Source organism: Colossoma macropomum, unplaced genomic scaffold, assembly GCF_904425465.1.
Source record: "Colossoma macropomum unplaced genomic scaffold, Colossoma_macropomum, whole genome shotgun sequence".
Taxonomy (NCBI): domain Eukaryota; kingdom Metazoa; phylum Chordata; class Actinopteri; order Characiformes; family Serrasalmidae; genus Colossoma; species Colossoma macropomum.
In genome coordinates this window covers 4296306-4320531 of record NW_023494787.1, presented here as the reverse complement: position 1 = coordinate 4320531, position 24226 = coordinate 4296306, and the positions used below count along the sequence as shown (strand labels likewise).

General features: G+C 40.1%; 1 protein-coding gene across 1 annotated transcript in view; it reads right to left on the bottom strand.

Annotated features, from left to right (window-relative positions):
* The window catches only part of LOC118805243 (regulating synaptic membrane exocytosis protein 2-like), a 166579-nt gene that overhangs the window by 77720 nt on the left and 64633 nt on the right, over window positions 1–24226 (bottom strand). The window contains exons 15-17 of the mRNA XM_036565918.1: window positions 15192–15371; window positions 13505–13614; window positions 7913–7945 (exon numbers count right to left, since the gene is read on the bottom strand). Of these exons, the coding sequence (XP_036421811.1) occupies window positions 7913–7945; window positions 13505–13614; window positions 15192–15371 (323 nt within the window). The remainder of the gene's footprint in view (window positions 1–7912; window positions 7946–13504; window positions 13615–15191; window positions 15372–24226) is intronic.

Below are 24226 nucleotides of genomic sequence, written 5' to 3'. Positions count from 1 at the left end.
GGGTTCTTCGGATTGATGGAAAATGTGTATAAACACGCTACAGATGGATCTATATAGAACCTTCTTGAAAATGGTTCCACATAGCACCCAAAAGTGTTCTTCTATTTTTACAAGCTTGACACCTTTCAAGAAGGCTCTATACAGAACCATCTACAGCACATTCTTCATCATTCTGAAAAACGCTTTCATGATGCAAAGAACCTTTAATCATGCCAATGGTTCTTTGAGTGTTCATGGTTCTATATAGAACCTTTATGAAAAGGGTTCTATATAACACTCAAAAGGTACTTCTGTTGTCACAAACTTGACACAGTAACAATAAAAGAACGCTTTTTGGTGCTATATAGAACCATTTTTAAGACAGTTCTATACAGAACCATCTACAGCACATTCTCTATCGATCTGAAGAACCCCTTTTACCATGTAAAGAACCTTTAATCATGCCAATTCTTCTTTGAGTGTTCACGGTTCTATATAGAACTTTGTTGTAAATGGTTCTATATAGCACCCAAAAGGGTTCTTCTGTTGTTACAAGCTTGACACTGTAAAAATAAAAGAACCCTTTTGGGTGCTATATAGAACCATTTTCAAGATGTCTCTATACAGAACCATTTACAGCACATTCTCCATTAAATCATGCAAAGGGCTATTTGAGTGTTCATGGTTCTATATAGAACTTCGTTGTAAAGGGTTCTATATAGCACCCAAAAGGGTTTTTCTGTTGTCATAAGCTTGACAGCACGACAACAGAAGAACCATCTTGGGTGCTATATGAAACCGTTATCAAGACGGTTCTATAAAGAATGGTCTACAGCACATTCTCCATCAATCTGAAGCATCATCTCATGCAAATGGTTCTTTGAGTGTTCATGGTTCTATATAGAACCATTTTCTTTATTAAAGAACCCTTGCAGAACCATCTTTTGTTAAGAGTGTACTGGTTTAGGCATCATTACCAGCTACAGTGTGAGTGACGGGCGGAGGAGCTTCACGAGGCAATGAGAGCGCAGGATGGACGGACAGACAGAAAGAAGGACAGAGAGAGAAGCAGCAGAGTTAGACACGAGAACACGACAGAAGAGAAGAGTGGACTAATATGACAAAATGGAAACCACTGCCCACCTGGCTAGCCAGGTTCTACACTACGCTCTGTACTCATGTATGCTCTAGACAGCTGTTCTCTACTTAGCAGAACACTACATGTACAGAGAACCTCACTGAGAACGTTACAGACTCCACTATGAACTGCAGCAGCAACACAATCACCTCTGAACTACAGCAGCACATTAAAGCTCTGCTGATAATCCTGCACTCTAAAACAGATGGAGCTTCAAGGGTTCTTTAGTAAGGAAATGGGTTCTAAATGCAACCATGAACACTTAAAGAACCCTTTGCATGATTAAAGACTCATTGCATCATGAAAGGGTTCTTTGGATTGATGGAGAATGTGTATCAACATGCTATAGATGGATCTATAGAGAACCTTTTTGAAAAGGGTTCTATATAGCACCCAAGAGGGTTCTTTACTGTAACAAGCTTGACAAAGTAACAATAGAAGAACCCTTTTGGGTGCTACATAGAACTCTTTTCAAGAAGGTTCTACATAGATCCATCTACAGCACATTCGCCATCAATCTGAAGAACGCTTTTACCATGCAAAGAACCTTTAAGCATGCCAAGGGTTCTTTGAGTGTTCATGGTTCTATATACAAGCTTTTTAATAATGGTTCTACATAGCACAAAAAAGGGTTATTCTTTTGTTACAAGCTTGACACCATAATCACAGAAGAACCCTTTTGGGTGCTATATAGAACCCTTTTCAAGAATATTCTATATAGAACCATCTACAGCACATTCTCCATCTGAAGAGGACTTTCATGATATAAATTCTTTAGTAAAGAAAATGGTTCTATATAGAACCATGAACTCAAAGAACCCTTGGCATGATTTAAGTCTCTATGCATTATGAAATGGTTCTTCAGATTAATGGAAAATGTGCATGAATGTGCTACAGATGGTTCTATATTGAAAATGGTTTTATATATAGCACCCAAAAGGGTTCTTCTATAACAACAGAAGAACCCTTTTGGTGCTACATAGAACCATTTTCAAAAACATTCTATTTAGAACCATATACAACACACTCTCCATCAACCTGAAGAACCATTTTACCATGCAAAGAACCCTATAAGCATGCAAATGGTTCTTTGAGTGTTCATGGTTCTGTATAAAACCAATGTCTTTACTTAAGAACCCTTGCAGAACCATCTTTTGTTAAGAGTGTACTGGTTTAGGCATCATTACCAGCTACAGTGTGAGTGATGGGCGGAGGAGCTTCACGAGGCAATGAGAGCGCAGGATGGACGGACAGACAGAAAGAAGGACAGAGAGAGAAGCAGCAGAGTTAGACACGAGAACACGACAGAAGAGAAGAGTGGACTAATATGACAAAATGGAAACCACTGCACACCTGGCTAGCCAGGTTCTACACTACGCTCTGTACTCATGTATGCTCTAGACAGCTGTTCTCTACTTAGCAGAACACTACATGTACAGAGAACCTCACTGAGAACGTTACAGACTCCACTATGAACTGCAGCAGCAACACAATCACCTCTGAACTACAGCAGCACATTAAAGCTCTGCTGATAATCCTGCACTCTAAAACAGATGGAGCTTCAAGGGTTCTTTAGTGAAGAAAAGGGTTCTATATAGAACCATGAACACTCAGAGTTCCCTTTGCATGATTAAAGACTCACTGCATCATGAAAGGGTTCTTCGGATTGATGGAAAATGTGTATAAACATGCTATAGATGGATCTATATAGAACCTTCTTGAAAATGGTTCCACATAGCACCCAAAAGTGTTCTTCTATTTTTACAAGCTTGACACCTTTCAAGAAGGCTCTATACAGAACCATCTACAGCACATTCTTCATCATTCTGAAAAACGCTTTCATGATGCAAAGAACCTTTAATCACGCCAATGGTTCTTTAAGTGTTCATGGTTCTATATAGAACCTTATTGTAAAGGGTTCTATGTAGCACCAAAAGGGTTCTTCTATTGTTATAGAAGAACCCTTTTGGTGCTACATAGAACCATTTTCAAAAACATTCTATTTAGAACCATATACAACACACTCTCCATCAACCTGAAGAACCATTTTACCGTGCAAAGAACCTTTAATCATGCCAATGGTTCTTTGAGTGTTCATGGTTCTATATAGAACCTTTATGAAAAGGGTTCTATATAACACTCAAAAGGTACTTCTGTTGTCACAAACTTGACACAGTAACAATAAAAGAACGCTTTTTGGTGCTATATAGAACCATTTTTAAGACAGTTCTATACAGAACCATCTACAGCACATTCTCTATCGATCTGAAGAACCCCTTTTACCATGTAAAGAACCTTTAATCATGCCAATTCTTCTTTGAGTGTTCACGGTTCTATATAGAACTTTGTTGTAAATGGTTCTATATAGCACCCAAAAGGGTTCTTCTGTTGTTACAAGCTTGACACTGTAAAAATAAAAGAACCCTTTTGGGTGCTATATAGAACCATTTTCAAGATGTCTCTATACAGAACCATTTACAGCACATTCTCCATTAAATCATGCAAAGGGCTATTTGAGTGTTCATGGTTCTATATAGAACTTCGTTGTAAAGGGTTCTATATAGCACCCAAAAGGGTTTTTCTGTTGTCATAAGCTTGACAGCACGACAACAGAAGAACCATCTTGGGTGCTATATGAAACTATTTTCAAGACGGTTCTATAAAGAATGGTCTACAGCACATTCTCCATCAATCTGAAGCATCATCTCATGCAAATGGTTCTTTGAGTGTTCATGGTTCTATATAGAACCATTTTCTTTATTAAAGAACCCTTGCAGAACCATCTTTTGTTAAGAGTGTACTGGTTTATGCATCATTACCAGCTACAGTGTGAGTGACGGGCGGAGGAGCTTCACGAGGCAATGAGAGCGCAGGATGGACGGACAGACAGAAAGAAGGACAGAGAGAGAAGCAGCAGAGTTAGACACGAGAACACGACAGAAGAGAAGAGTGGACTAATATGACAAAATGGAAACCACTGCCCACCTGGCTAGCCAGGTTCTACACTACGCTCTGTACTCATGTATGCTCTAGACAGCTGTTCTCTACTTAGCAGAACACTACATGTACAGAGAACCTCACTGAGAACGTTACAGACTCCACTATGAACTGCAGCAGCAACACAATCACCTCTGAACTACAGCAGCACATTAAAGCTCTGCTGATAATCCTGCACTCTAAAACAGATGGAGCTTCAAGGGTTCTTTAGTGAAGAAAAGGGTTCTATATAGAACCATGAACACTCAGAGTTCCCTTTGCATGATTAAAGACTTACTGCATCATGAAAGGGTTCTTTGGATTGATGGAGAATGCGCTATAGATGGTTCTTTATAGAATCTTTTGAAAATGGTTCTATATAGCACCCACAAGCGTTCTTCTATTGTAACAAGCTTGACACCGTAACAAAAGAGGAACCCTTTTGGGTGTATCTAGAACCATCTACAGCACATTCTCCATCAATCTCAAAAATGCTTTCATGATGCAAAGAAGCTTTAATCATGCCAATAGTTCTTTGAGTGTTCTTTTTGAAAAGGGTTCTATATAGTACCCAAAAGGGTTCTTCTGTTGTTACAAGCTGGACACCGTAACAATAGAAGAACTCTTTTGGGTGCTACACAGAACCATTTTCAAGATTCTCCATCAATTTAAAGATTGAAGAACGCTTTCATGATGCAAAGAACCTTTAATCATGTCTATTGTTCTTTGAGTGTTCATGGTTCTATCTAGAACCATTTTCTTTACTAAAGAACCCTTGAAGCACCATCTTTTTAAAGAGTCTACATATTTATTTCATAATAATGCAAATAAATACAAAGAAATCTAATGTAAACAGAGATTTTGAAGGTTTTGATTCCAAAATGAGTTTAAAAAACACTTTTAATTAATTTTCTTATTTGTTCATGTGTGGTGCAGTGGGCTTTAATACATCAAAACAATATAATAGATAGAAATATCAGAGCTATATTACTATTATAGCATTTTGGAATGAAACTCTTCACAGTGCTGCCCTCTAGTGAATCACACTGTGCAATGTGCTACAGATCAGCAAGAACAGCGCGTCTACAGTCGTCTCTGGTCAAATGACACGTTTTGTTGTGGTTTGAAAATAAGTGAACACATCCTCTACAGGAAACACACTTAAATGTACTTTTTTGTGCTATGAATTTTGCACAGGCCATATTTTATGTTTTTACTTATTCACAATATGTTAAATTCAGCAAATAAACAGTAACTGTATATTAAAACGTGCGGTTGGGAACAAGTTGAGATATTGTCACTGAGAAAATCAACAAAACGTAGCTCGACCAGGGGCACCCAAACTTCCACTACACGTCCTAATCAGTATTACCAGTGACTGTGTGCGTGACTGGGGGCGGGGCCGAGGGCGGGGCCGGAGCAGCGGACTGAGGCACTGATCCTGCTACTGCGTCAATGATTAATCAGTTTGCGATCAAAGGAGGAAAAAAAACAGAAAAATGACAAGTTACAAAGTCATCTACTGTTTAAACACAACAGCCTCTCAGTGATTAACTACCCTAATCAGCCCTTTGATTGAATACATCACAAAACGCACGTCTTCCTCTTCAAGGCTAATTAACAGGGAGTCATGCTCTTTTACAGATGCAGGTGTCAGCGGACGTCCAGCACTGCAACTGTTTAAAAGCTCTGTTATTGCAGTACCCAAAACTGGCCTACAGGTGTCAGTGTCGCTTAACTAGACTACTGCACTTACACTGTTACACTGGACTGAAAAAGCACCACATTAATCTGTTTTAAACCTTTAGCATAAAATGCAACATATATAAGCTGTTAGAGCTGCAAAGGGGGACTAAGTCCTTATTAATGCCTATGGATTTAGAATGAGATTCATAAAAGCTCCTGTAGGTGTAATGTGTAGGTGTCCCAATGCATATATATGTGTATATATACACACATTGTCATGGCAATTATAGTAAGCTTGACATTATACATGCACATATATATATATATATATATATATATATATATCGCTGCTGTAAGAAGAAAACCTTGTATCTCCATTTTTGGCGGTTTTCGGTATTTGACATAATTTGAAAATACTCGTTGTCCTTTACATTATATGTAAATTTCATGATGAATGGACTTAAAGAAATGACACAAAATGACTTGGTAAAAATTCTGGTTCCATTGACTTACATTAAAAGTAAAGTATGTTTTTTCCTTCTCCTGTAAAGTTACCATTTTGGAGATACGAGGTTTTGTTCCGACAACAGATGAACACTCAAAGAACCCGCTGCGTGTTTAAAGGGCTCTTCAGATTAACAGAGGATGTGTTGTATATGGTTTTGTGTAAAACCCCTTTGTAAAGTGTTCTATATAGCACCAAAAAGGGTTCTCCTGTTGTTACACACTTGACGTTGTAATAACAGAAGAACCCTTTTTGGTGCCATATAGAACACTTTACAAAGGGGTTTTACTTAATCTGAAGAGCCCTTTGAACACGCGAAGGGGTCTTTGAGTGTTCATGGTTCTGTATAGAACCATTTTGTTTAGCAAAGAACCGTCTTTTTTAAGAGCGTACACTACAGGAATAAAAAATTAAGTGTTTTATAATCACATCTTGACACTCTGAATGGACACCGAATCAAAACTGACAGGACGTCCTGAGAAATGGGGGGCAAACGCGATTCAGTCTGACTTACGACTTCAACCAATATTTCTCACAGCATTTCTATGAGCTCATGTTAGACTTTCCGAACTGTCTTCTTCAAAGTGGAGTGAAAAATCAACCTTTCTTAGTGTTTGAGCACTGTTGTCTATTTCCACAGGTACCAACACCAAATTACAATTGTGTTATGACTCACACATAATAATTAGCGCTACTTGATAATCCAACAATTTTTGCTTGTTTTTCTGGAGAATTCCAACAGGGACCACATTCATATTAACGCTTGTGTGGTGTTCGGTTTTGTGGGACCCATTTTCAATGTTTACCAAGAGAAAAAATGATGTGATTTATTATTATTTCATCCTCAGATTCTTTTGCTCATTTTCTGTGAAGAACATATAAAATAACCCATTTTCAGTGTCTTCACTCTGTTCACCCCCCACACATTCATATTACACATGTGGTGTTGGGTGAACCTGCGGGGAGTAAAAGTGTGGAGGTGCTGTGTCCTTCACTCTGTTCTCCTCCTACATGGCCTGCTGTTAGTGTGTGTGTGTGTGTGTGTGTGTGAGGGTGGACAACATGGACAGGCTGCTGACTGGCTACAGCTGCTAAAGGAGAACCCTACACTGGACACGTGATATTTTAAACATCTGGTATTTTTACATAAATTGTTATGACTGTATTGATTTAATAAACAATAATGTGGTGGGTCCAGCAGACCACAGAGTAACAAACACACCAACACCACACAAGGGTTAAATATCTCTAATTCAGCATCTAAATATCATCTAATTCATACATTATAAACATACAATCAACAGCTGAACACCCAACCCAGACACTGATACAGAGGCAGTGAAACACACAGTAAAAGCCCAAAAGCCCATAAAAACACAGACTAGAACAGACAAAGAGAAGCTGGTGTCTAAGACAGACTGTGGTCAGTAACGAGGCTAAAGCGCGGACGAACAGTTAGCTCTACTACACAGGAAGCAGAAGCCGGACATCTGACAGGACCAGCGACAAATACAGCCTGTAAACTAACAGAGTCGAGATAGTGAGGCTCTCTGAACACAGAGGCCTGTGAGAGCTGCGGGAGTTCACACTGAGACACAGCGAGCACACGCAGCCCGGCGGGTACAGACCTTCATAAGGCTCGGACACTCCCTCTCCACCATCTGGGAAAAGAGGGGGTTGAAGAACAAAGCATGCGCTACGTTAACATCCCATTATTTGACCATGTCTACTGTAAACCTGTGGACTCACTGTGGTCACTTTAAATGAGCAGCACTTTGCTTTTGCAGAAGCAGTGAAGGCTTCAGACGCACACTCAGACGCCTCCTTCAGTGCAGCGCCGGTCAAAAGTGTCAAAATACAGTGCTGTGCAGAAGTATTAGCACCCAAGTGAACTGTTTAAGAGTATTTATTTGGGTGGGATGTACAGTCATATGCAAAAGTTTGGATACACCCGGTCAAATAACATTTTTTTGTCTTTTTTTGTGAGGATAAGAGAGAACACACTCATATGTGGTCATTTTCTGCTCATTTTAGTGCACAATTTCTATGCATTTGCTAAATTTAACATATTGGAAAAAATAAAATATACTTAAACATCTTCTATTTCTTTGTTTATTTATTAATTGTGTTTTTATTTAGTTTATTTAGTTTATCCTTATCAGATCTGTTATTTATTAAGCTACTATACCACTGTAATTTTAACAGTTCATTGGTTTTGTTACTTTCTTCTATTAAATTTTTTGTACTATAATTACTTTTACTTTTCTAGCACTTGTAATGTTTTTTTCCCTATCCAACTTCTCAATCCCTGATCTCTGTATTGGCTCATCTACATTGTAAACGAGGGTCTCCTTCAATGAGTTTAAATAAATAACTGATTGATTGATACAATGTGCCGTAACCTTCATACATGCCATGTTTTATTTTGTATTTCTTTACGATATGTTGCAGCAAATAAGCAGTAATTCTGCATTAAACTGTGCTAAATGTGTTCTCTGTGGAGGATGTGCACTAATTTTACACTGAAAATCAACAAAAGCATCTAATTTGACTGTACACTTGTGCACACAGGTGTAGAATTAGAATAAATGCAAACATTAATGCAGTAAAATTTAACAAGAAGTTCTTGTTTTCAAAAAAATAGTGCTGGTTAGATGACTCCAGGTTTGGTTCCTGACCTCTTGCTGCACTCCAGCCATCACACACATTCATTAAATTCCATCAGCAGCATCAGATTTCATTTTCTGAAGTGCTGATTAGATAAACCAGGTATTGGATAATAACTACAAATAATATTATATACAAAATCACTACTTTTTGCATTAATATTAACCATGTTTACTCTTGTATGAATGGTTTCTGAGTAAATACATCCTTACTGCCCAGATAAACAGCTTCTATTACCTAATGTTCTCAGATGCCTATAACTTTTGCACAGCACTGTATGTACTCATGAAGTGGCTCCGCCCACATTTCATATGAAATAGTATCTATCTTTGATTCTTCAGTGGAGCCTCACTTTGATGCTGCTTCACTTATTCTTGGCGCTCTCAAGCAGAAGGGGAGGCATTTAAAATACATCAGCTTCGCAAAATGTGTTTGTTTTAGAAACAAATATCAGGTTATTAGTTTAAGATGATGAACGACATACAATCAAGTTCAAACATTTGACTGGCACTGTATACGTGCAGGACAAACTAAGAGCTACTACATGGAGCTCTACATGTAGAGTACACTGAGAAGAAGTGATGCACTGAATTTACTTGATTCCAATGTGCACATCATTATAGAAATGTTAAGTCCTAGGACGTGCTCTCGTATTGCCCCTTTCACTTTTACTCTGTGTTTGTTGACATCTTTCTTCTAGACCCCATGTGTCAAATACAAGGCCCACAAGCCAAGTCAGGCCCGTGGCACAATCCTGTCCGGCCCACAAAATAATTTTAATTTTCTATTAATAGTAGCCTGTAGGGGTGGGAATCTCTAGGTACCTCACGATTCGATTCGATTCAGAGGCTGCGATGCGATTATAAAACGATTATCGATGCATCTTTTTTTTTTCTATACATGATTTCTATTTTCTGTCTGAGGACTTTGTAGTTTTAAAGCAAAGTATCTGTAATGATCCATAATGCATTTACGTCCAATATCTTTTATTAATAAAACAAATGGAAGTGATGAGGCCAGTGAACTGGAAGGCTCTCATTAACTGCTCCTGTTTGGAGACGCTGCTGCTACTCATCTGTGATAAAATGCGCTGTTACGGTGAAATAAGATAAGTGGTAATAGATGACCACGCAGCACGTTATATATTCTTTAGGGATTTTATAACTTCGGTTTTGGTTCCATGATGGGGCGCGAAAGACTGTAGGTCACCTAGCAACGAGGTTTCGTCGAGCTGGTAGCGAACGAAAAAGGAAAAGAGAAAGACAGACGAACATTTGGAGATAAAAGGACTTATTCGCGTTTATAAGCGGCGCAGTTTCCTGGTACGTTAAATCTGCAACGAGAGACTCAAACACTGACTAAAAGATGCGAAGCTGCGAAGATGAAGTCGCTTCTCTCATTTTCCCGTTCCACCTTAAATGGTGCCGCTTTTACATTCGGCGCCTCAGTCAGAATTTAAGGTGGAACGGGAAAGTTCAGCAAAAAGCTGGCGAATGAGAAGCGACTTCAGCCTCGTAAAACAGCCGAAAGCTGAGAGACATTTTACAAGAAACTATTCAACTTTTGAGGAAAAGTTGGAAGAAAAGCGGCTAAAGCTGAAGCTTAAAGCAGAGCAGAGTAAGTCTGTGTTTTCGTTTATATTTTTTAGCCTAAACTAGGACATTATCACATACTGGACATTAAATGTTGCGGCTCCCAAGGTGGTTTGATTTTTGTTGAAAGGACAAAATGTCTCTTCTGATCATTTGGGTTGTGACTCCTGATCTAACCTGGCTTTAATGCAGAGGGAGCCGGTCGGATTTCTCGCTCATCCAGTGGTGTTTTTGTTGTGTGCCGCCACAGACTGTCCGGGCGCTGCACTTACCCACTTCCAAGTTCCGCCCTTTGCGTTCCGTCAACATTACGGTATAAATTAAATATTTAGAAAATCGATTTTTGACGTTTGTGAATCGATTCAGAATCGTCCACGTCTGCATCGCGATGCATCTAAGAAACGATTTTTTCCCGCACCCCTAGTAGCCTGTTTTACAATGAGCTGCACTACAATCCCCAGCATGCACTGCTACGTAGTGTGTGCCCCGACACCAGTCCCTCAAAAACAATCTATGGGATAGTGGTTACACCACAAAAAGGAAAGACGGCAGATGTCTCGTTCAAGCAAACAGGCAGGTTTAAAAAACCTACCTCCTGGGTACATTTAATGAGGTTAATCTGTATCTAATGTAACTGATTGTTTTATATGATCATTTTTTTTAATTTAATATCATTTTTGAATAGTTCAAGTATTCATGTAATATTTCAAGGTCTGCTCCAAGTTCTTATATTTGTTTTGGCATATTTTGAATGAACAATGGCCAGTCTGGGTCATACCTAAATGTTATTTAAAAATGACATAGTCGTTTTCTGGCCCACAGATTTGTTGAGATTTTTTAATATGGCCCTAGTTGAGTTTGAAACCCCTAGACTGATGTTCCAGTTTTGGGGGTTGGCGTGATGCTGAAAAGGCCCAGACCAACAAGCAGTGGCTGCCCGGGGTGTTTCAGTCTGGCAACGGCAGTTTGGGCTCTGATATACTTGCTGTTCTTTTTTGGATTCATAGCTTTGCTGTTAATGCCAATTATTGTCTTTCAGAATTGTTAGCTATTACTGACAAGCTGCCATAATCTTGCAGATCTACTGTAGAAGCACTCTATTCATATTCATAGTAACACTAGCAGGAGTTGTAGTGGTGGGTGCTGTTTATTTCTGAGAACCTCCTTTTCCTCCTGTTTTTACCATCTAGGGCAGGCATGTCGAACTGGGGACCTTCCGGGCCAAAATGCGTCTAATTTTAGCGTTTACCCTCATCTAACACTCTGAATTCAGTTCATGAAGGCCTTGTTAATCAGCTGATGAGCTGAATCGGGTGTGTTTAATGAGTGAGCTGAAGTCTGCAGTGTTTTGCCTGCAAGGACTGAAGCCTGACACATGTGGTCTAGGCCAGGGTTTCTCAACCTGTGGGCCACGGACCACCAGTGGGCTGTGAAGCATTCACTAGTGGTCCCCAGGCCTGAACTTGGGGAGAGGCAGTAGTTTGTAGTGGGCCGGCAGAGACGTGACTGAGACTGATAGGTTCCTCACGGTGTTTCTCCTGCCTTGTTCGGTGCGGACCTATCAAACTTTTAGCTTTAGTTCGCTTCGTTCTGATGTGTGTGAAGACTCCACCCGTATTCGGGTCTGAAACAAACAGCTGAAGCCCGTGGGTCTTGGTCTGCTTCCAACCGAACCCTGTTGAGGGTTTTACGATGAAATGAGGGAAATTCATCAGTAGAGCCGGCTTATTGCTCTCATATCGTTCCTGCAGCTCGAGCTGCAGCTGATAAAAACAACAGACGAGCCATAAAATAATAGCTAAGATCTGTGTTTGATTTCTGGCTGAACATCAGCGACCTGAGTAGTTCAACTCAACTTGATAAACTAATGACAAAGAAGCAGAGATGAAGTTAGGTTTATTATTATTGTTGATTGTAGCGACGCTGATCCAAAAGTGTGAGTGAAGTGAGGTTTATTTCAAATGATGTGCTAAAACTAAAGAGACCAAACAGTGACTCCTCTGGGAGCCACAAGAGTATTTTCAGTGAAATCGTGATGGACTGCAGCTCCAAATCACAGTCCACATCTACCGTTTTTTCTTTTTTTGACATCTTTGCAAACGTTTTTTAGTAATGTAATGTTTTTCAACATATTTGCAAATATTGGTTTCTGTGATTGAAGTGAAATGGATCTTTTTCAGGCCCAAATTCACAGGTTTTCAGTGTGAGCAATTAAGGAAAAAAGAAAACTATTTTAAAAAAAAAAGTTGATTTTAGTTTTTCTGTGGGCCGCAATGCTTCATAGCTATAAACAGGTGGGCCTTGGGGTGAAAAAGGTTGAGAGCCCCTGATCTAGGCAGTCAGGGAAGGTGTTTGTATTTATTTTCTTTTGTTTTGGTTGGGGAACAGAAGCTTTATGGGTGGTTAGAACTTTTGGCCCTAGCCCACTTTGACATAATATATAATATATGTCTTGTTCAAGTGGCTAAATTTGTGGTTAATCCCTTAAAATCCCAGGCTTATTACATACTAATGCTTATTATTCAGTAACTACAGGGACTTCAATGCAAACTGGCTGAGCTACTGTGAGTTTATAGAAGTGTGTACCCAACTTTGGGCCTGCCAGTGGGCGCTGGCCATTTAAAGGGCTAATATATGTCCATTTAAACTTCAAATGAGATGCAACTTTTCTGGCAACTAAAGAAAAAGAAGAGAGAAAACATACCTTTCTGGCTTGAATCTAACTTTGCTGCGCTGGTCTTTTATTTTATGTTATAATCTCCTAGACCCTCGACTAAAGAGTGGGGCTATTTTCACCCCATGACAGATATATTAGTATATTACATCAAAACAGTTCACGCCAAAATAAGTAAGTAAACCGAAAGTCGAAACTGAGCAGATGTAATATATTTTAATCATGTGGAAATGATGCACACATTTAAATCCAGTAAATTTACTGCATCAAGACCCATTTCTACTCACTTCTGTCCATAGACCCCTTTGGAGGGACCTGCGGTAGCTGCCGTCCTCTCCGTCCAGACACGGGGGTACTCGTGGGACTGGTTTGGACTGATCCGGTGCGGGGGTTCGCCCTGAAGGACACAGTGGTGGTTAATAATGCCACAAAAACACTGAACCACAGCAGTGGTGGCACAGCACAGCAGCTCAGGCTGAGGAGGGACAAATCAACAGGTATAAACAGCATTTCTAAAAGTTAAGGAGTTTTTTAAGGTAGCACCTAATAATTAAATACGTTTCCTAATGCTGGAAACATTATATGAGAAGAAACATTACAAAAGTACACAAACTACATAAACGGTTTAGCACAGTAAGTCAATATTGGCACAGTTTCATCTATTAATGATCAGTGTAGGTTTAATAAAACCCATTTGGTAAAATGTGTCCCACAAAAACTCACAATCATGACTTACGTACACTCTGAAAAAGATGGTTCCTCAAGGGTTCTTTAGTAAAGACAATGGTTTTATATGGAAACATGAACACTCAAAGGACCATTTGCATGCTTAAACCGTTCTTCGCATGGTGAAATGGTTCTTCAGATTGATGGAAAATGTGGGGTACATGTATATTTTTGAAAAGAGTTCTACATATAACCAAAAAGGGTTCTTCTATTTTTACAATGTCAAGCTTGTATACAGTAGCAGAACCCTTTTTGGTGCTATACAGAACCATATACAACACATTCCCCATCAATCTGAACCATTTCACCATGCAAAGAACATTAAGTGAACTTGAAGCGTTCATGGTTCTGTATTGAACCACTGTCTTTACCCTTGAAGAACCATCTTTTTAAGAGTGTACTTTGAACTTAATCACAATGAATCACATCAAAATAACATGATCTAACCACAAATCTAACTCCGCATATTTTACCGGATCAGTGCATGCAGTTCCAGAGGTAAATATGTCACAGTCATGTGCATTTTAGCTGCTGAACCAAAGTTACAAGCTAAGAAAATGCACATTAACCAAACAATAAATGATCTTCATAGCACCTTCTGAGCTTTGGGCTACACGTGGCGATCGGATTCATATGTACACGCCGTCCCAAGATCTAATACTCGGCTGTCGGGAACATGTAATCTACTTTATCATGCCTGAATGTAACTATGCAGGCAACACGTAATCATCTCCCTATATGACTATAATTTGCCAATCCCACACATCTCAAAAGGTATTATGAAGTCAGCAACAGGAGCAATATTGAAAGTGGCACAGCTTGGAAATGGCTGCATAAGCTGCAAGGAGAGTGAGAAGCTGTGCATGGCGTCCGTCAGCCACTGGAGTGCAACTAAAACAGGATACTGTCAAACGACAAACGATAATGTTAGTAAGTTCAAATCAAACAAAAACCAACAGAAATCAGAACGGAACATAGGATGCCAGGTTCACACCATTATATTCAGGGAAGAATATAAGTAGTGTGGCTATAATCGACAACCAAAACATAAATAACCAGACGTTAGTAGCAACTACCACCACCATGTTTCTACTCTACAAATGAAGACAAACCAAAGGCAGCACTGTTGAAAACGGAGGTTGAAAAATCAAAAAAGTGAGAGGAGGGGGGAGGCGGGAGGGGGGAGTGAGCATTCAAAAGTGAGAGTCGAATGGGTTCGGGTTAGTCGCTGTGATTGGTCAGGATCACCTCGTTAAGGCAGGAGAGGGAGGGGCTGATCTCCTGGAGTGTAAAGACGGCATGGACCTCATGTAGCCCGATTCCGGACGCTCAGAAGAGCGCGAGCGCATGTAGACCGGTCTCTCCATCATGGCCCGCTGGTCAGCTGACCTGGACCTGTAATGTCTGTCCACCATGCCACGGCTATACCTGTGGAAGGTTAGTCAAGGGAGGACTGTTCATACCCACAATGCCACAGGCACACTGGGCCTTTACGTAATGAAGGCTTAGCTCCTGTAAAAAAAAACTTAAGGGTGTAACGATTTCAATATAGTGCTGAAAAAATGTAACACGGTATCGCCGATTTGCATCGCAACCACTGTCAGCAATCAAAACTAGGCATCCAGGTGCAGCCTGTCAAAGCACAGTGAGCGTGGAGGGGGTGGGGCTTATGCTACATGCATACCCATGCGCATTTTGAGGGCAATTAAAAAATAAATATATACGATTCATTTCTCTGACTTAAAAGGGAAATGATTATTAAATTCAAAAACTATTTTTAAAAAATAATGTGTACTTGGTCTTTTTTGTATATGTTGCCTTAAGGCAACATTGTGTGACAATGGGAAGACCAGAGCCGGGTTCCCTGAAGTGGTGATACCTGGCTTGTGACTGGCCAAATCCATTCCACTCTCGCACAATGTTGCTTCTAGGTAACAAACACATTTTTGCAAATTCTCATAATAAAAAAGTGATACTGAATGCTAAAAAAAGAGGTTTAAACATGCCCAGTAAGAGATACTATGACCAAGTACATGCTTTATATTGACTTACTCAAACTGTTCCCTTCATTTTTAACCCTGTCGTTGTCTTTAAATATGTATGATGTTATTGTGAAGTGAGAAAAATGGGTTTGTTGCCCTGAGGCAACATTGCGCAATAGAGGGTTATGGTTTTGATTTTCAAGATTCATTTTGTTAAGAGAGCTGAAAAAAAGGTTCTATAAGAGAGCGTTTATTAATCTGAGCCAATCTGTACAATGTAGAGTTAGAGCTCCAGACAATCCACACATTTCCAACACATTAAATCGAATCTTGAATTGGAAATTATATCGTTACACCCCTAGTAAAAACACTGTTAATGCACAGGCTTAAACTACAGATTAAACAATGAGTTGGGCACGCCGCCAGTGTCGGAATGAAGCGACACTTATCACTCTTCAAAACATGACAACAAAAGAAACAGGAAATTTAAGAAAGAAATAGCAGAAATAAAAGAAGTTAACATAACTGCATATTCAAACTAAGCACAGCACCTGTAGAATTCACTGTGAGGAAAAAGGAGACATGTAAAAACATTTCAGTAGCAAAAAAAAAAACCCATAAACATCCTCAAATGCTAGATCTTCATCTACTGACCTGCACTATTCTAATGAACTACTCCTCAGTCAGACATCTACACTACTGCATTACCTCAAGTCCTCCTCATAGGGTTCATGATTAACGGGAAACTCTGGTATATGATCCTCTCTATGGAAGTACAAGAAACGCCACAGTTAACAGGCTCTCGTTCTGAGACTTCACCGAAGGTTTGGCAATGGAGGGCCTTGTGTGAAACTGAGGGGTCTCTAACAGTGCAAAAATGTTTCCCAACAAAATCTCTCCACTGCAGGCTCTGTGAGCCAAGACTGCTTCTAATGAAGTAACTGCTGTTATATAAGACTTGGAGACGTTTATTTAAAGAGGTGAAGATATGACTAATATAACTAATAACACTATGTCTACACTACATAACTACACCAATTCTAGAAGCTAGTATTAAATAATACCTTTCTGTATCTGTGGAAGGCTCGATTTCTATCCTGGGGCATGTCCTACTGAACAGACCAACCTCAGTGTTAACATCTCGCGTGAAAAGGTGGGAAATGATTGAATGTGTGTGAGAGTAATGGAGCAAAGAGCTGGCCATGGCATGAATGCGTGGGTTGAGGAGTAATAAGATCACTGCAAAAAATGGGATCTTGTCCAGTGAAATGATCTTAAATCAGGTCGATATCTCTAATATTTCTCATTTTGAGATGGTTGTGCACTTATTATAGGGTTTTCTAGCTCATTTCTAGACATTATTTACTTGTTTTAGGTCATTTTATCAAGTATACTGATCTCACTGTACTGGCAGATCATTTAGCTGGTTTCAAGCTCATTTCTTAAAACAAGCAAAACTATCTGCCAATATAATGAGATCATTTTACTTAATAAAATCACTTAAAATAAGTAAAAATGTCTAGAAATAAGGTAAATAATCTTAAATTAAGCTTACAACAATCTCAACAGGAGAAATATTAGATTTATTGACAATATTTAAGATGATTTTTCTTGACAAGATAGCATTTTTTTGCTGTGATGAACAGTAACAGTCAAAAGTTTGGGCACACGTACTCATAGGTGGATTATTTTCTATATTTCCCTTTTTAGAAAAACAATGAAAACATAAAGAGCATGAAATTAGAGGAGGACAATATGGCAAAAATATTATATTGTGATACTTTTCACAATACATGACCTGTAACGGTGTTTATTTTTTCAGACACCTGAAAAAAATGAGGCAGAATAAAGAGGCAGTAGTGCTACAGTTTTAAAAATTCTATGAAAAATATGAATATAATGATTTTTATTCAATATTTGGCACTAAATCCAGTTAAACGGGACCAATTTTGCTCTCTTTATAATGAAACATGCAGTCGGTCAGTGTCTATGAGTATCTGCGATGTGTTCAGAAAAGCATATTGTACTGTATTGGGACATATTTTATCACTATAACAATAAATACTGCCATATTGCCCAGCCCTAGATGAAATAACACATATGGAATTAAGCAGTTACGATTAAAGTGTTTAACAAAGCCCCCTCTGCCTTGATGCAGCTTCATGAGGAACCTCTGCCAACAGGACTAAAGAATATACACACGCAGTTGTACGCAAAAGTTAGGGCACTCTGGCCAAATGACAGCTTGCCTTTCTTGTTCATGGATTTTAAGGTATGTTTTAGATGACTGTCCCGCTGTAAAAGCCAGCCTGTTTTCAGCTTCCAGAATTTGCTGATATTTAGCAGAATTCATTCTTCCATCTATCTGTGCAGTGTTTCCTAAGGCATAACAGAGCCACCCCCATGCCTGACACTCAGCACGGTGTTCTTTTCATCAAATGCTGCTCCTTTTTTCTCCAAACATCCCACTGGTGATTGTGCACAAAGAGTTCAATTTTTAGGTCTAATATGATAAGTTAATTATGACTTTATAACTAAAAGGGAGTCCAATCTTTCGCACATGCCACAAGGGCTATTTGTCTATTTATTTATGTATTTATTTATATAGTATATTTGCATTAACGCATATAGAATTTTCAATAGTTTGCTGTGTTTACTTCTTTTCAAGTAGTGTTTACTTCTTTTCCATGGTTGCCAAATTCTTGCATATGACTGTTATCACACGACAGTAGCTGTGAAACAAACTGCATGCTGAGGGGAGCATTTCAAAAATATGTTCTTTAGATCTTTACAATTATGAAGGAGCCATTTGTTCAGATGTGTTCAAACTTTTCACTGATACCGTAACAGTGAAATCTAATGTGTTGTTTAAAACATTGAAAGTAGGTTGGGTTCATGGAGGAGTCAGGATAAACATCTGATTATGTCTTTTTTATTAAATAGTGTACGGTTCTTCTCTATGTTTCTATGTAACAGCTCCCTGGTTCAGAACTCTTACCTGTAATCGTCACAGGTGCCGTTCATGACGTGATTAGGCCATGGAGTGGGGACGTGGTTGGGGCCATTGTAATGTCTTTGTTTTGGGAATGAAAAGAGCAGAATGAAGGTTTGAGTTGAAGAAAGAGGAGCAGAACTACACAAGGATGTTGCTAAACTACAGTTTCTGGCCTGTTTCTGCCTCTGTAAACACTAAACTTCATTCACTACAACCCATCAGCACAGCAATGAAAGTTTACAGCTATGGTAAACTCATTAAAACGTGCTCTCTAGAAGGACACATGCCTGGACGCCTGCATTAAACAGCAATGGAGACATCTACTGCAGCTCATACACACTACTGTCAACAGAGCAAAAACTAAAAAATATAGAAAATCAGACCAGTTTGGTGTCTGAAGTTTGAGTCTTTAGTCTTCCAATGGAGCTACGAGGCTAATGTACACCGATCAGGCATAACATTATGACCACCTCCTTGTTTCTGCGCTCATTGTCCATTTTATCAGCTCCACTTACTACATAGGTGCACTTTGTAGTTCTACAGTTACAGACTGTAGTCCATCTGTTTCTCTGATACTTTGTTAGCCCCCTTTTACCCTGTTCTTCAGTGGTCAGGACCCCCATGGACCCTCACAGAGCAGGTACTATATGGGTGGTGGATCATTCTCAGCACTGCAGTAACACTGACATGGTGGTGGTGTGTTAGTGTGTGTTGTGCTGGTACGAGTGGATCAGACACAGCAGTGCTGCTGGAGTTTTTAAACACTGTGTCCACTCACTGTCCACTCTATTAGACACTCCTATCTTGTCAGTCCACCTTGTAGATGTAAAGTCAGAGACGATAGCTCATCTGCTGCTGCACAGTTTGTGTTGGTCATCCTCTAGTCCTTCATCAGTGGTCACAGGATGCTGCCCACAGGACGCAGTTGGCTGGATATTTTTGGTTCTCAGTCCAGCAGCGACACCAAGGTGTTTAAAAACTCCAGCAGCATTGCTGTGTCTGATCCACTCAGACCAGCGCAACACACACTAACACACCACCACCATGTCAGTGTTACTGCAGTGCTGAGAATGATCCACCACCCAAATAGTACCTGCTCTGTGAGGGTCCACGGGGGTCCTGACCACTGAAGAACAGGGTAAAAGGGGGCTAACAAAGTATGCAGAGAAACAGATGGACTACAGTCTGTAACTGTAGAACTACAAAGTGCACCTATATAGTAAGTGGAGCTGATAAAATGGACAATGAGCGTAGAAACAAGGAGGTGGTCAGAATGTTAGGCCTGATCGTGTAGCTAACAAGTAATGGAAGTTTACAAGCAAAAAACTGTACTCAAACCAGGTTGTGCAGTTAAAGCAGAGGCAACACATCCTGAGTTATCAGTTTACTACGCCTACAGCTTCTGCTCTACTGGTGCTTTACCTCTCAGGAGACTCATAAGAGTCATTGTAGCCAGACATTCCTCTATCCCGCCTCATCCTCCTGAACACAGAACGACAAACAGTGAGACAGAATTCCACACACAATCACTACAACTACTGCCACTACACACTAAAGCCAGTGTCTAGCACACCACTGAGCCTCAAAAACAAAAGTGCATCCATTTCCCATTTTAAAGGGCCCAAAATTTACATTTGAAATCTGAAATATTTCAATATTTCACATTTTTAATGGACCATTTCCAACCTCTGTCTTTTTTAAAATTTTCACCCAGTTTTCTCCCCAGTTTAGACAAGTCCAATTCCACCCACTAGTCAGGACTCCCCCAGTCACACAACACCACGAGCACTAGGAGGGTGATGGCTAGCACAGGCTTCCTCCAAGAATGGTGAAGCACCACCACATCTTTTCCAACTGCCGCTCATGCAACGTCATTGGACAGTTGAACGCACTCAGAGGAGAACACTAACCACCATTTCTGTGAACTAACAGAGGCCTGACTAGCAACGCGCTGAGTGATGGGGGAGACGGGGGGCCATCCTACCCACCCAGAGAGAGCAAGGACAACTGTGCTCTCTTGGACTCCTGGACACGGACGACTGATATATGCAAATGACATCTGTTCTGTTTGAATACCCTGTTTTTCACCTTGTTCAAAAAGCAGTCTGGGCTGAAACTGACAAAACAAACTGCTACGTTTGTTAGGTTTGTTAGATAATCCTCAGGAACATAGGAAAAATAAACTTCTCACTCCTTTAGTATGTGTGAAGTCTCTGTAAGGCTGCACTGATCCTTCAGAAGAGTCAGGAACAATTTCACAGTTTAATAGTTTCCCACAACTTCCATACCAGTAACTCTACAGACTGTCTGCAGGAACAACACTCCGCCTCACTTCAATATGAGTGGGTTGGGCTAAACTCAATGTGCATAATACATGGGGGTCCTAGGGGGACCGAAACCCCCAAATTAACCTCTTGAACCCCCAGAATGTCTCAAAATCAAAATTCCGAGGGTCCTTGCAAATTTATTATTATTAAAACCTGTTAGGACGTTATGCTGTCCGTTAGGGAAAAAAGATTCAGTGAAGCTCATTGTTTATCTGCTTCACCCACAATCAGCTTCTGTCTTTGGTGTTCTTAACTAACTAGAGCTGCAGCACTGCTCTGCCTCAGGGTGGCGCTGTAGCAGACTGGTTCACCCAGTTGGTCCTTCGTAGCCTAGAAACTGTAACTCCGCCCGGATTCCTCTGAAAAACTTTACAATGAGCTGCAGCAGATCTGTAAATCTGAAAACTCGCCCAGTTTCCCAAGAGTTTGGAGTGAAGAGTGACTGTTCCTCATTTCTCACACTGAAGACAGAAGAGGAGACGAGGAAGATCTCAGTTAATGTGAGAAAGAGCACAGAACTGCACTGGAACAGAGCATCTCCAGAAAAAGAACCTTTAAACGGGATGTTTTGTTGCCGTTGAAGCATCAGCGCCGCTATGGTGAGTGACTTAGCAGCCAGCCAGCGCTGGAGTAGCCAGACAACATGGAACCCCCCCTAATATCAAGGTGGAATTTCATCTGCCAGCTAAACTAAAGGGGCATTCTTAGTCCATGGTTGTGACATCACAGCCATGATTAACCCCTTAAAATCCCATGCTTATTATCACATACTAAGGCTTATTATTCTGTAACTACAGGGTCTTCAATACAAACCGGCTGAGCTATTATCAGGTTATAGGAGTGTATAATAAAACTTTAGGCCGGTGGCTATTTAAGGGTTAATTCAAACTGCCTGGTTTTGCAGCTTACCTTCTAGGTAAGCACTGTATGAACTGGTTTCATATGCGATGGGCACTTTAAGGAAATATGAATGCACACATTGATGATCGGTGATACATAACAGCAGCTTACAGTGCTGGACTGGCAGGTCAGTGAGTGAGTTGGGCTCAGTGGTGAAGGGGCTTTTAGTTGTGCCAGTTAATCAACACAAGCCTGTGTTCCCACAGTGATCCAGCGGCAGTTTATTATGCAGCGTGAGGCGGGCGCAGAGTGGGTGCAGTTAAGGAGGAACACACACAGCACACTATGCTACGGGGAGAAGCTGTTCTAGGACTAATCTAAACGATTCTGGTGCTGAAATCGAAGTCGCACTACGTCCTTCGAGAGCATAACAGCTCCACACAAGACCAAATACTTCTAAAAACCACTAACTCTAGTGATTAAATCTAGAACTGTTTGACATTTGAAGGTCCAATAAGTAATAAACGTACCTCTCATTTTTGTGTAAATATGTAAAAAACTCATAGTTTGTCATATGTCACCCACTGTAAGTCACATGTTTCTAGTCATTATGGTTTGACGTAACATCTGAAGCTGAGGCAACTCCAGTGAGGCATCTGTCTCACTGACGTCCACGAGCTTTCACTCCTGTTTCCACTGTAATCTCAACATACACTGATCAGGCATAACATTCTGACCACCTCCTTGTTTCTATGCTCATTGTCCATTTTATCAGCTCCACTTACTATATAGGTGCACTTTGTAGTTCTACAGTTACAGACTGTAGTCCATCTGTTTCTCTGATACTTTGTTAGCCCCCTTTTACCCTGTTCGTCAGTGGTCAGGACCCCCATGGACCCTCACAGAGCAGGTACTATTTGGGTGGTGGATCATTCTCAGCACTGCAGTAACACTGACGTGGCGGTGGTGTGTTAGTGTGTGTTGCGCTGGTCTGAGTGGATCAGACACAGCAGTGCTGCTGGAGTTTTTAAACACCTCAGTGTCACTGCTGGACTGAGAATAGTCCACCAACCAAAAATAGCGTTCTGTGACCACTGATCCAATCATCCACCACCCAAATAGTACCTGCTCTGTGGGGTCCATGGGGGTCCTGACCACTGAAGAACAGGGTAAAAGGGGGCTAAGAAAGTATCAGAGAAACAGATGTTCTACAGTCTGTAACTGTACAACTACAAAGTGCACCTATAAAGTAAGTGGAGCTGATAAAATGGACAATGAGTGTAGAAACAAGGAGGTGGTCATAATGTTATGCCTGATCGGTGTATATAGAACAGACATATAGCCAGAGACCACCCTTGACCATTCAGTGACCATTAAGTACAGGTTATTTATTTTTCAGCCTCAGGAAAACAGTAGACAATATTTTGTCCCCTTGGAATTATAAGGTTCTGTCTGCGTTCTGAGCAGTTCTGAGATACTGAGCTTCAAAGATTTTGCGTTCTAGATAGCAAAACTGATCTGTGAACACGTCTCTCTATACATGACAGTGACAGACACCCTACATTTATACTAAATATACAAAATCAAAACCCTGTCAGATTTGTAAATGAGTTTTTTGGAACAGATCAAATACAGAGGGAACCTTCTAATCCTAAAGACTCACCTTCTACTTAGAACCTTGAAAAGGGTTGTATATATAGCACCCAAAAGGGTTCTTCTATTGTAAGAAGCTTGACACCGTAACAATAGAAGAACCTTTTTGGGTGCCATTTTCAAAAAGGTTGTATATAGAACTATATACAGCACTTTCTACATCAATTTGAAGAACCATTTCACCGTGCAAAGAACCCTTTAATCATGCAAAGGGGTTTTTGAGTGTTCGGTGCTTCAAGGGTTCTTTAGTAAAGAAAATGGTTCTATATAGAATCATGAATACTCAAAGAACCCTTTCCATGATTAAAATGTTCTTTGCCTCATGAAATGGTTCTTCAGATTGAGGGAAAATGTGCTATAGACGGTTCTATATACAACCTTTTTGAATAGGATTCTACATAGCACCCAAAAGGGTTCTTTTATTGTTTTTTTTTAAGCTTGACACCATAACAATAGAAGAACCCTTTTGGGTGCTATATAGAACCA